At 36.2% G+C, this 14318-nt stretch overlaps 1 protein-coding gene across 2 annotated transcripts in view; it reads left to right on the top strand.

Moving 5' to 3' along the window:
- Positions 1 to 14318, top strand: part of MLLT10 (MLLT10 histone lysine methyltransferase DOT1L cofactor) — a 123884-nt gene that overhangs the window by 53092 nt on the left and 56474 nt on the right. For both annotated transcript variants that reach the window (XM_054273641.1, XM_054273640.1), the window contains exons 8-9: positions 6331 to 6426; positions 12028 to 12283. In XM_054273641.1, coding sequence (XP_054129616.1) covers positions 6331 to 6426; positions 12028 to 12283 — 352 coding nt within the window. The remainder of the gene's footprint in view (positions 1 to 6330; positions 6427 to 12027; positions 12284 to 14318) is intronic.

Genomic DNA, 14318 nt, shown 5'->3' with positions numbered 1-14318 from the left:
TGACAGGTATCTTTAGGTTACCTTGCAGGCAGTGGAGCATTTCACAGTATGTAATATAACACGTAATTCAAACTTGTAATTTTTATAGGAATGAATGAAGGTGAGCACTGCCAATACATAGTTGCATTGTTTTAGTTAATCTTGCACCATTTTTGAAGTTAGAAGGTGCTACTCAAGTGTTTGGCACTACATATCCATTACTAAATATTAAACTACAAATAACAGAAGCAGTGTATTTTAGTGTTAAGTATCAAAGGACTAGCTCATTCTGGATATGTGTGGGTAGTCTTGCACCTTATAGAAGCTTTGGATGGCATTTTTATCATTGATTCTTGAGTCTTTTTACCATTGATGGTTAAAATTATGACCATTACTCATTTAAGTGAGGCTTTTGAGTATTTAAGTAATTGAATCAAGAATGGTTCTTAAAAACAGGTGTTATGCTTAGAGCTATATGTATATGAATAATGCTGGCAGTAGTGTCCTGCCTCTCCCTCTAAACTATCTCTTGCCTGTATCCTTTTGTTACTGTGACTGCAGCAGCACTGCTACTGCACTGTATTTTTCTGCTGTGGGTTCTACTGTTTGAAATGCTGGCTAGATGGATGCCTGAGAAAGGGCTGTTCTTATAAAAATGAGATATATTAGGATTTGAGTTTGAAACTTGGGGATGGTGGCCATCTTTCATTCTGCAATGATTATTATGGTTATATAATAGCTACTAGTCCTACATAAGAGGCCAGATAGATCTGGCCTCTTATTTGGGATGAGCAAGAACTATGCACAGCTTTCCATTGAGGATGCTAGTTGTGATGTGACAGCTCAGGATTATTTACAGTGTTTGGTGACACAAAGTGCAGAAAATCTGTAACTGATATGAGTACTCTGTGCTAATAGAGCATTCTAATACATTAACATTATTTGAGGACGTCAAACAGCAGCTGAAAAATGAGGGATTTAGGCAATCAGATGATTTTGCTTAATTATCAATAAGAAAAGTAGATTTTAAAATGTTGTTGAGGTTTAAAATATTGGAACAGTCGAAGGTAGTGGAGGTTAAGGATTTCTGTAATAGAGAAGGCATAAAAATGCAGTAATTCAAGGTCAATCCAAGCAGTTTGGTCGTGAAGGAGTAAGCACTGGTGGTTGCTGATAATGTGCATGTGTTTTAATTCTTCCAAAAGAGAAGTTAGTCTCCTGTTCTCTGAACTCATGAGCTCTTGCTTCTCTGTTCTGCATCTGTCTATGCCTGTTACTGTCCATCTTTCATATTCTTCACAAAAACAATGTAGCTCACTAAAACAACAGAAAACTCTCCACTTGGTTTTTTGTTGCTGCTGTTCAGCAGTTTGAGTGGGCAGACGGGAGGTCTGGCACTAAGCACTCTGAGAAAGGTGAGAGTGGGATCAGAAAACCTTTTTCTTCTTTTGTAACAGTGAACTGTTAAATGCCCAACTTTGGAATGTATTTTAATCAAATAAACTCCTGTAGAAACCCCTTTCAAGAGGGCTGTGCATTCCTGAGACAAAAATGAATTGCAAATAGGTGTAAATACCTTTAACAAGTTAAATGATACTTCCATGTGGAAATGTTATGAATTATTAATGCCATTTAAAGGAAAAGCTGAACTCATTCATTTCTTCTGTATTAGAAGAAATTCTAGTTCATTAGAAGTGAACTATTTATTGTTCACTTGTGTTATTAATTTTTTCCAAACCCTGAAGTCCAAAGTTTGAAAAGATACATTTTATCATATCTCTTTTGCTGGTAACAGATCCCAGCTAAAATGTAGTTACACATGCATCCTTAATTTGATATTTTGATGAGATGCTGGTCTTTTTCACTGGTCTGACAAATGTTTCTCTGAAAATAAGTTAAAGAAAAGGAACGAGCAAGTGTTGATATGTAGAGTGATAAAACAAGTAAATCAGCTAAAAAAATGAAGAATTGGAACCAAAGTGTATTTGTGAAGTCATATTATGTAATAATTTTGTAGATTGAATCTTTATGGCAGAAACAGAAACAATCAGAATGCATTTCCATCCCCTTCTTCATTCCCCTTCCCCCTGCTCTACAAGAAAGCAATGCACAGCAGGTGCTGTAGAATTCCAGAAATTTTGCACCATATTTGTTTTGTTATCTAGAAACATGTAGGTGTTGGAGTTAAGATGGGATTACGTAATTTTTTAGGTAAGAAACAAAAGCCAAAAATGAGATCCCTGGTGAGAAATAAAGCTTTCTGATTAATCATGATGCATGAACTTGAGGCACTTTGTATTGGTGTTTAGCTGCACCATAAATCCAGGCTCTTTGAGTTGTTCAGGACCAGCATTGTTACAGGTGCTTCCCCAAGGGCTGCATGGCAATCGTGCCTTATTTTTCTTACAGTAAGAAAGATTTCAGGAGCTGCCTGAATCTGGTCTTGTGAACCAAGATTAAAGTTTCCTTTGTCAGTTTTGTTGTTGGCCCTTTATTTTTTGATATGTTCTTCCTTGGAATTGTGTCTTCTGCTAAATCTTGGTTTTACAGAATGTACAGATTGCATTTATCAGCTTTGCACAGGAGTTTGGAACATCTGAACTCATTCCTAAGTATATAAATGGGATATGTGTGTTCTGCCTGCCTTTAATGCTCCCTTAGCTTTCACTCACTGGCAATATTATTTTCAGTCCTTGTTAAGAGTAATTTCTGTCCTTTATTTTCCTTACAGTAAAGCTTGTAAAAGATTAGACATTTGATATCATTACCTTCCTTAGAATGGAGAACTCTCATGTGGTTTTATGGATGAATGTTTATCTTGGTGAGCTGTTGCTACCTTTTTTTGGAGTTTTTTTAGAGCTGTGACTGAATAGAGATCTTAAAAAAGTGAAGCATGCAGAGTTCTCTGTTGGGAGCTAACAGTGTGTTGGTTTTGTGGCAGTAGGGAAGATGGTTAGTTTGTGTGGCCTTTGAGACAGACTGGATTGAAAGCTGTCATATTTGTTAAATATTGTGGGAATTCATGTCCCTCTGTTAATCCTTTTCTGAATTCCAAAGTGGATATTTCAGAACTCTTCTTATACTTTTTATGCATCTTTGTGGTAGAAGAGGGTGCAAGTGCAAGAAGTCATTTTGTAGGAGCTACGTCTCTTCAGCAGTCTCAGCAGCTTGTTGAATTTTTTATTCTTATCAGTGTAAAAGCTGAGCATTTCTTTCAGAGATTTTCTTGCACTGTTCTCCAGTTCTTTGATGTTGTATGCATTTGAAGTCAATTCACATTCAGAAGTAATGCTTCTCAACTTTCCTTGGGAAGAAAAAAGATAATAAAAGAAAAGGAAAAAAGGAAAAAAATTGTGAGAGGAGGTATAACCTAAAAGAAGGAGGAAATGTAGAGTTAAGGACAGTAGATGTCTTGTGATTGAGGTATTTGGATGCAGAAGGCCTTTGAAAGGGTTACTCCTGCAGTGGCTTTCAGTGGAAAGCTGTAACCTTGGTAAGCTGTCCTGGCAAACTTTGTCTTGGTGGTTTGGATCTGGGGGAGGAATTTGATGTGATTGCTGATGCTTTACTTTACAGAAATCAAGTGTATTCTTTCCAGACACTGAGCTGTTTATGTCCTCTTCCTTCTGCTGTTCTTGTGTCCCTTGTCCTTCCTGACACCTCCTTATGTGTAGGGACTGCTGTTGATTTCAGTGTGTTACAAAATGTGATTTGAAGTCCTCCTAAGTGTTCCTTTGGTCAGAATTTTATTGTTCTTTGCCTTTTAGATGAAATTACCATGGGAAATAAAAGAACACTAGAAAAGTCAAGAGAAAAGATGTTAATTTACAAGTTTTCTTATTGTTTACTGTTATTGTTGTGAAGTTTCATCCTAAAGTGTATTAAAGTCATTGCCCCTTGGCTCCAAAATTATAAATAAAAACATTCTTTAGGATCCCAGTAGAATGATAAAAGCCAAAGAAACTCAGGCATTGGTTAGCCATTCCATAGCTTCCTTCTTGAAATTTCTCTGGGGTTCAGTGAAATTGTTACTCAAGTTTTTCTAAACACATCCACTGATGATGTAGTAAATTTGGTAGCTTAGCACTGGTGAAAGTCTTTATATCAGCAGAAACAATGGGTAACCTGGCAGTCTTGGTGTAGATGCTTCTGTTTTTCCTTGATTCCTGCTTGCTTTTCTGTTAGTGTGTGTAGCACCTTGGGGATTGTTACATTTAAGATATTATTGAAAAGACTGTGCAGTGCATTTGAATCCTTCCTCTTCATAGTGGGGTTTTTTCCCTTTCTAAAATGTTTTCCAGGTGCAAAAAGAGACAAACAAACAGTCTCTCCTTGAGAAAAACACAAAACAAACACAGCCTCCCTGATCTAAAGCTCCTTCAACAAGCCTATATTAGGTTTAAAAAATTTAAAACCTACCTTGTGGTGTATGCCATTGTAATTATGACACCTGCTCACTGTATTATGAAGGGAAAACCTCCATATTTCTATCCATATGGCAGAGTGGATAAAAAAACCCCAAGTTCACTTGAGTGTGTAAAAACCTCAGACCTAGAAATCCCCATCAGCTTTTTAAAGTGTACTTGTCTTTGGGTTTTAAGAAGTGTACAAGGATTAAAAGGACTTTATGTATCATATCTAGCAAGTATAGTTTTACATAATATTTTGATGCTGATAGTTTTTTTATTTGATTTATTAACTTTGTTGGTTAAACTGTATTTCATTCCTGGCAAAACTAGTTTAGTTAAATGGATTTGGGCTGGTTAGAGACAAGGTGATCTCTGAGTCAGTCACCTGATATTTACAGTTCATAAAAGTAGAGATAAACGTGTTTTGCTTTCAGCTTTGCATCTAGGTTGTCAGTTAACCAGTTTTACTTTACTGAAGAACTTAAAAATTCATTCTTTTACTCTCTCAGGCTGATTCCATGAAATAAGTTTCTGATATTTCTTCCATTGTGACAGAAATAGAAAGGTGATACTGGGTCATACCTGAATAGAGCATGCACATATTGTCCTGGTGCTTGGTGAGAGTGGTTGGGCAGTTGCTGTTGAACAAATGATGTTCTTTTGAAAGTTTGGACAATCATTTTGATAGAGAAAGATCAGCATGGGTGGTTTTTAAGATTCAGAACAGTTACTGAGTTTTCATATGGCTATTTAGACTTACACATCAAGCTGCTCAATGGGATTTTTGAACCCCTTTTGTCAATCCATATGGTTGCATGTTTTTTACTAGCTCTCTGTAGAAGCAGTCTGAACAAATAGCTATGCATTGTGCTGTTCTGCAGAGTTTTGTGTTAGTTCACAAAAATTCCACAAATATATAATTAAAGAAATTAAATACTTGAGTGCCACTAGCTTTAAGTAACTTTCCTTCCCAGCTGCATCTTCTGTTTCTTTGCATCTTCTGACACTGACTGTCTAAGGAAACCATATTACATTGCTAAGAAAAAATGACTTGTTTATGATTAGACTGGAAAAAATACTGAACTTCTGTGTTCTGAGTTTAATTGTTAGTTTTGTCAGACTCACTGTTTTTGTAAAGTATTTGTCTAAACTATTCAAACAAATACAATTTATGTCTGATTCTGTAATCCTCCAGAAATTGATTTCTGCCAGTATGAAAGACTTCTGTTATGCTATAAAGGCTCTGGGATAAGAAGTTATTTTCTCTCAGTTGGCACAATTTTATTCACACTGCCAATGCTTCATTCATGTTTAAGAAATAAAAATTAAAAAACTGATTACTTTCTCAGCTCTTTTAGGAAGCACATTTGATTTGTATAGCTTTGATATTTTATTCAGTTTACCATGGAAAGTACTTATTTAGTCTGTAAAATGTATGTCCCTTTTTTGGAAATGAAATCTAAATCAGATTTCCCATTCTTATGCATGGAGATGTCAGTAGGGGAGCCAAAGCTAAAACCTTGCATTAATTTACATTAGTATCCCAACAAAAAATACTGTGCAGGTGCAGAGATGCAGATAGAAATCTTTGGTGGAACATGAATGAGTATCTTTGAAACAGAAGCCATGTCTCTGTTTTTAGTTCAGTTTCTTTTGTTGATTAAGTGATTATTGTAAAGATGGGTTATACTAACAGTGGGTCATTCATAAATTCTGGTTATTATTGAACAATTTCAGTTGATGCACTTTGAAAACAAATATAAATACTTGATTTACTTTATAAAATTACATTATAAAATATTCAGAGCATTAATGAGTTTTCCAAATAGCACAGGACATTATTGCCATATCTTTTCAGTTTTGATAACACTTAATGCAATATAGATTGGATTATATTAAAGGTGAAGCTGAACTTAGTTTTTATTGTCTTTACAACTTACAGAAATATAAAGAGAAAGATAAACACAAGCAAAAATATAAGAAGCAGTCGGAGTCCTCCCCATCTTTGGTTCCATCTCTTACTGTAACTACAGAAAAAGTAAGTCAATGTGTTTTTTCTCTTCCACTTCAGTTACTTATGTCAAAATTTCATGATGTAATCATTCCACTATATATACAGGAGCTTTATAATGGTATAAATTCTATAATTATCAACCACTCTTGGTATTTTTTCCTGTAATGTAAAATCCTAGAATACTTGAAGGTTTTCATATGGAGAAAGGCTTAGAGTTTTGTACTTAAATTTTGATTCAGGTGCCAGTGATACTCCAGTAAATTTTCCTTAATTGAGGTGTATTTAACAACTTGAGAAGTTTTAGAAAGTCTTTCTTTCAAAATTCACTTGTGTATGCTGAGCTGACACTGAACCTGTAAGCATTTAAAACTGGTAGTTATGAAATTACAGCTCACACTTCATACATTTATAGTTTGCCTTATTAGCAGGTTGTTTTGTTATGTTCTCTGACCTTCCCTTTCTGTTGATGTGTTAGAAAATACCTAATTCCAGCAGGAACATACAGGGTTAAATAATGACAGTTCTCATTGTACTCAGCAAGAATCACTTCTGCTACCCACCAATAAAATGACACTAATGTTGGTGTTACAGAGTGGGCAGTACTGGTGAGAAATGGGGTTCTGATTTCAGACTTGGAAAGAACGTGTCCCATTCATGGGGAGATGTTTGACATCCGAGTCAGGGAATCATGGTTTGAGTTGAACTGTGCTTAATATGCACAGATCATCCTGTAAGGTGCTGAGGCTTGTGTTAACTGTGAGTGCTTTGGTTGCTGAGGTGTTGCATTCAACAAATGTGTGTTTGCATATGGTACACCAAGACCTCATCAGGACGGGCTGAAACAATTGAAATACCAATTTCTCTGAACAATCGAAATACCAATACTTTCTCTGGAATTATTCTCTCAACTAGTGGTATCAGTTTCAAGAATAATCTCCAAGAAAGTTAGATTTTTAGTATGCTTTGCATGTTTCTTTATTCTCCATAGTAAGATTATTAACTTGAGAATTCATAACTGCTAGCACCCCATTATTAGGAGCTCACACTTCTGTTGATAGTCTTGTTCCTTGTGCTGCTGTATTGTCTTTGATGCTCTTGTGTCCAGTGAGACTTAGTAGTCAGTGGTTTTCTGAAACTCTCAATAACTCTCTGTTAAAAAAAAGACAAAAACAGAAGAAAAGATAGAATCAATTCACCACTTTGCTGGTTTGATTTAAGTGCCATTAGAGATTGCAATCAGCGAGTGTGACAGTTTCTGTTGAAATTAGGCTGCAGTTATTGATTGGTCCACATGATTGGTTATTTCATTTTATTAATTTGCCCTAAACATATTCCTTTTGAGTCTGAGACAACTTCTAAAATTCATAACCTTGTATGGTTATGGGAACTTGTATGGAAACTTCTTTAAATTTTACAACCTTTGTTTAGTTTTTATACTGTGTATGATCTTACCTTTCTTGAATTATATCCGTCTTGTACTTTGATTATCTAATCATCATAAGTTTTTACAAGAAGTGATATTATTGTATATTTCTGTATAAGTTAAAAAAATATATGGAAATATTGATTATCTTTTGCATCCTGCCTATGGGAATTTGCTTTTAATGCCAGAGGCACAGTTGGATCCTGTTTTTCTGCTAAGCTTATTTCTAATTGCTTTGTCCTCCCTATCTTTTCCCTAATTACAAGGTTTACTGCTATGGATAGTCACAGGCATGAGCTAGGGCAAACACTAAACAGAAAATCTCTAATTCTAGAACTTTAATTGTAACTTCATTAAATGAAAACAGAATACTAATTCTGGAATTTGAATATAGTCATGCCCTTTTCATTTTTTAATTTAATCTTTTGCATGTGGATTTTCAATACCTAACTTGTTTGCTTCATTTATTGACTTTTTTATAGTGGTTCAAATCATCAGGAAAATTGGTGTTCAGCTTTTTATTGGTATTTTTATTGGAAGATTGCTGTTCAGAGGTTCCTAAGTGCAATCATGTATTTTTAAAAAGTATCTACTGGATATATAGAAGTGATTTTTTTTTTTTTACCATGGCTACTTCCTTCAGTTAATTTTTTTCCTAAGTCCTTTTAACACCATTTACAGGAATTTGCTTTTCTAGATTATAAACTTGTAATGTGTTCCTCAAAACATTGAAATTTTAGTAATGAAACAAACTTTATTTTTTTCTAAGATGAATATTTGGTTCAGAATATTGCATTAATGTATTCCTTTTATGTGTCCTTTTAACTGGAATTGCTAGAATTGTTTTGAACCTGATCTCTATTTCACAGCAGTCTTCCTTTGTATTGAATGCATGACTTTATTGTGATATATAATCACTTCTGCTACCATAAAGTTCCTGTGGAGGAAACTGAAATTTGAAATGAAATTTGTTTTTCCTTTTAAAAGATGTTAAACCATTTAATCCAGTGGTAATGACCATTTATGCAGGTGATGTCTTAAAGCATGTTTTTATCTGGATGAATGGTTTCTTTAGATAAAATCATGAAAGACTGCACGATAAACTGAATTTACCTTCTGTTAGTGAGGCTGAATTGCCTGTTGGTTCTGCAGAATTTAATTCCAAGAAATTTTACTGAGATTCCAGCCCCTGCTATTTTGAGAGGCACTTTTGTGCATCCCTGTAATGTCATAGCAAATGTTGTTCAGTCTGAATCAGTTAAGTTTGAAAAAGTTTGAAATAAGAAGTGCCTGACTACTCTTTGATTAATGTATTAGCACTACATTTTTTCACTTTTGGGACGTAGATATAGAATGTGTGAAGAAGAACTACAATTACCTAGGAATTTGAATTCTTTACTGCCTCTTCTTCTGCCTGCCTTCTTAGTTGGGAGGAGCCATCAGCCCCATATTTACTCCTGGTAAAAAATTTCTGTCTCATGTTTTGAGCTTTGGCTCCCTCCAGCAGTGTGGGGAGATGGGGAGTGAGGGTTGTGGTCAGTTTGTCACTGGTTGCTCCTGCAGCTGCTTAAGGAGAAGAGTCCCCTGCCAGCTCCAGCACCCCTCCCATGGGAGACAGTCCTTCACAGACTCCTCCATCCTGAGTCCATCCCTTGGGCTGCACTTCTCCATTGACTGCTGCAGCACGGATCACTTCTCCACAGGTGCAGTCCTCAAGCACAGCCTGCCTCCAGTGTGGATCCCCCACAGGGTCACAAGTCCTGTGAGGAAACCTGCTCCATCATGGGCTCCTTTCTCCATGGGTCTCCAGGTCCTGCCAGGAGCCTGTTCCGTGGGGTCACAGCCTCCTCTCAGGCATCCACTTCTTCTGGTGTGGTTTCTTCCAGGGCTGCAGGTCAATCTCTGCATCCCCATGGGCTACAGGGCCACAGCTGCCTCACCATGGTCTTCATGGGATTCAGGGGAATCTCAGCTCTGGTGCCTGGAGCACCTCCTCCTTCTCTTTTCTCACTGACCTCGGTGTCTGCAGAGTTGATTCTCTCACATGTTCTTGGTCCTTCTCTGGCTGCAGTTACATCTGCCCAATAACCCTTTTTGGGTTTTCCTTCTTCAGTATTTTGTCACAGAGGTGTTACCACTATTTCTGATGGGCTCAGCCCTGGCCAGCCTTGGGTCAGTCCTGAAGCCAGCTGGAATTGGCTCTCCTGGACAAGGAGCAGCTTCTCAGACAAGCCCCCCCATAGCCCCCCACCTCTACCAAAACCTGGCCATGCAAACTCAGTTGGTTTTGGGGGTTTTTTTGGGTTGGTTGCTTTTTGCTCAGACTCTGCTCTTACCATCTGGCATTTTTGTGGAGAATTACCTGCTGTGGTCCTTCCCCTCCCTGTGCAGGGGTACAGCCCTGTACTGATCTGCACAGGGCTAAAGGCCACTCAAACCTTGGCACGTACTGTGTGTACCAAGACTGATTACTGCATGTTTACCATAAATCCCCACAAGTTTTAGGACTTGCTGCAGATGGATGGTGTTGCTCTTCAGGGTGCACAGTGATGGATGGAGAATGTAAAAATGACAGTAGCTCTCTGTGCTTAGGGTATATTTCATCACGTTTGTGTTATGATTCTCTGAGTAAGCGTGTAGATTTCAGTACACCTTACAGCACCTTCTGAAACACAAATAGCTGTGGGAGCAAAATTTTCCAAAGCAGAACTGTGTTGTGCATGCATATTCCTCAAAATCTGCCAGGAGTGGGCTTCAGACTTGCAGTCAAACCAAATCACAGCACAATGTTTGCAAATTAATGCCTACTTGTCATTTTCTGGCCTGGTATGCAAATAGATAGAAGTATTTGCTTTCCTCAAAGCTTGTATATTTAGTTGTCTTCTGTCATTTGCAACTGAAAAGTAAGGTTTATGTAAATGGCTTAGCTATTTTAGTAAAATATGGAAAACTTTGTACAGCTGCTATACAAAGCTTTCTGTAAAGATGAAGAAACATTCTGTTGTAGGCCTAAATTCAGCAAGCATCCCACTTGGGGCAGGGAAAATGTGTGTATGCTTAATTTTAAGAGGCATGTGTTTGTGTGGTCTTTAATGGAGATAACTGTTTTAGCTACTATTTTAAATTCTATTCTGTAAAGAACTGAAAAAGAGACAAGCTCATTTTGAACAGTTGAGTAGTTTCTAGGTTTGAGCTATATATTTTTTAAAGAAGCTGTTTTAATAGGTGTCTTGAGTATGAATAAGAGTAGATTTTTTTTTCTTTTTCCTGATTTTGCTTTCATTTTCTTTCTTACATTATTCAGATTCTGTTACCACAACTCCACATTTTTTTCAATCACGAGAACAATAATATTCCCTTGTATGGCTTCCTAATATTGTGCATACAGTTTCCCTTCCCACCTAATTACTCTCTGTGAAACCTCTTTTCATTATTGTTCACCAGTAGGAGCAATTCTGGTAAAATTTAACAGACAAATAATGGACCTAAAGATGAAATTTTTGAAAGCCCTATGGAGAGTGTATGAATGTAGGAAAAGGGCTGGAAATCTTGGGGGTGGATAGGGGTTGAGGAAGAAATTTGCACTGGGAGCTCAAGAGTGTTTTTGTAGCTGTCAGAGAGTGGGTTTGAAGTAAGTGTGTCTCGGTCAGCTGTCTCATGTGTCTTCCTTACTTGGTGATTCTAAAGGAATTGGATGGATGGGGGATGGTTCACATGCCAGGGAGCTGATTTTGGTTTGGTGTTGGGGCTGTAAAGTCATAAAATTCTAAGTTCTTGGTTTTGATACCTTGAACAGTTTCACTGCTGATGCAACAATTCCAGTTTAACAAAAAAGGCATAAAGTTGTATGTTCAGAAAAGCATTAAAAGTTTATTTTCTAATTTTTAATTTTAAGCATAAAATAACAATATCCTATTTAAATAGACTATAAAGACCATACCCAGGAGATTTTTCCACTTACCTCAGTGAAGTAAAAATTTCAAGCAAAGGCCATTATGCATTTTTTTACACAAAATGTTTTATGTACTTCAGTTGTTTGCTGAGAATCTTCAGAGTTCAGCTGCTGTAATTTCTGCTGTTTCTAGTTACATTAGTATTTGAACAGTTCTGTGTTTGTTTGAAAGAATGAGGTCCTTTAAACAGTTGTGAGAGTTTTTTGTGTGACTTGTTTCTTTAATTTCTTCTCTCTTTTAAAATGCCAGACATACACAAGCACTAGCAACAACTCCATGTCAGGCTCCTTGAAGCGGTTGGAAGATACCTCAGCTCGATTTACAAATGCAAATTTCCAGGAAGTTCCTACACATGTTTCAAGTGGAAAAGATTCTTCAGAGGCTAGAGGGTCAGAGAGCAAAGGGAAGAAATCTGCAGGTCACAGCTCAGGTCAGAGGGGAAGAAAGCCTGGTGCTGGAAGAAATCCAGGAACAGCTGTGGCTGCAGCTAGCCCTTTTCAGCAAGGTACCGATTGTTAAGTGTAACACAACTTCTGCTTTGACGTGAATTAGAAATTTTTTGTATGCAGAACTTGAAAAGTAGTTAATCTTTCATCCTCAATACTGGGAAGGTTATTTCACTTTAAACCTAACATTTTCAGGGTAAAAATGTTTGTTGCTATAGCATGAAAAAGAAGGTGGTAAATTTTAAAAGGGCAGAACTGATGCTTTTGTTCAGACTGTTAAGGTTTTCTCTTTAGCTGTAAACAGAAGTTTCTTTATGTGCCAGAAAGTTAGTCTGGGGTAAACTTTAATATGAATTTGAGTCTAGAGGTCTTAGCTCTTTGAGAGAGTAATACTGATGTTTTTTAGTCAGTGCACTGGCTAAAGAACAGAACTGGACTACCTAATGCATAGGATGCATTGGCCCCTCAGTAATTTTTCAAGATGCAGATATTGAAAGTATACAATTCCCTTCAGTGTCAAAGACCTTTCTACTTAATTGTTTTGTCATTGAAATATATGAACAGAAGTTGAGTATGTTAAAAGTATGCAAGGTTTATTTGCCTTAGGTAGTACAAAATCTGTTACTTTTTGAGCTTGCCAAAACCCACTAAATGCACTATGAACACTTCTTAAAAGCAAATTTTATTATGGCATCTTTATCAGAGTTGAAAAATGATGAAAAAAATTAAAAGTTTTTTTTCAAATTCCGTACTTAATAAAACATGTTATCTGGAAACACAACACACTAGGTCTTCTGTAAAGTAATTTTTAGTAATTTTCATGGTGGTGTCTAATAGTTGACTTGTTTATGCTTTGTGGTGGTGATTTTTCCTTTTGAGTTTATTTATGCAGTGAACACTTGTAAATTTGTCTAGAGCTATTTCAGTATTTCAGGTTTTTTTACTTGAAAGAAGAGGAAGGTTTTTTTTGTTTAAATTCTCAAAACTTTGAAAATTGCCTTCTGTAATTCCTCATTTAAAGAAAAATCTTACTGAAGATTGCAAAATAGATCTTAATTATGTGCATGCATTTTCTTCTAGGCTGCATTATGGGAAATTGATATAACTTATTTAAAATACAAAACAATGATATTTAAATTCTTTTAGTTAACTGTATATGTAATTTTATTTTAAATAAATTTTATTATAAGTGGAATTCTTAACAATGTTGAGTGGAATACTAATGATAAAACACTTGTTTTTAAAGGACATGGGTTTTTTATACCTAATGTCATAGTTAGGAATATTTTCTTAATGTTTGTAATCAGTCTGAATTCTGTGAAACAGTACCCACAGACGCCTACCTGTATAAAATCAGTGAATTTTAGTGCATGTAGATGTTTGTATTTCCCAAGAGTGCTTCATTTTCTGCCTTGAATACAGTAATACAGTGATGAAAGACTGCATTCCAAGTACTGAAGAAGGAATGTAATTCTATTACACAAAAGATCTTTATGGTTCTGTGACAGTGCTAAAGAAGTCTCAAAATGCCAATTTCATACACTGTTTTTCACTTTCTCTCTTACACTTCTGAAAAATGTCTTCTATGAACTGCTCCTCGGCTGGGGAGAATTAAGCCTAATTGTTGTTGTTCCCTTGACCTCTGTCAGACTCTTGAATTTAGGCAGAATTGGTGAGGAAGATTGCAGGCATAGTGTATATGTGATCATAGCACATTTCTATCAGCTTTCTTTTTATATAGCTGCATGTTCAAAAAAACTGCTCCAGTTTGCACCAAGTGTTTGTTATGGCTTCCAAACATGATGGATGTTAAAAGTGCCTAAGCAACAAAATTGTTATTCTTCTTTTGTTCATTTTCACCTGTTTGTGCCCCAGATGCAAATTTGAATCTCAGACAGGAATCTGAGATTCATATCCAGCAAAGTGAAGATCAGCAGGAGAACCAATCCAATGAGTTATTTAAAGAATTCTTTAGCTCTTGGTAAAGCTTTTCATAGTCTTTCACATTAAAATTTTTTTATTCTAAGACCATAGTACTTCCCATCGGTTTTCATCAGCTACAGGGAAAAACATAATTGTACTTCTTTCTCTTTT

This window comes from Melozone crissalis, unplaced genomic scaffold (genome assembly GCF_028551555.1).
Source record: "Melozone crissalis strain CALT ecotype California unplaced genomic scaffold, PUWL_Pcris_2 ptg000016l_1, whole genome shotgun sequence".
Classification (NCBI taxonomy): domain Eukaryota; kingdom Metazoa; phylum Chordata; class Aves; order Passeriformes; family Passerellidae; genus Melozone; species Melozone crissalis.
This window is presented reverse-complemented; position numbering and strand designations above follow the sequence as displayed.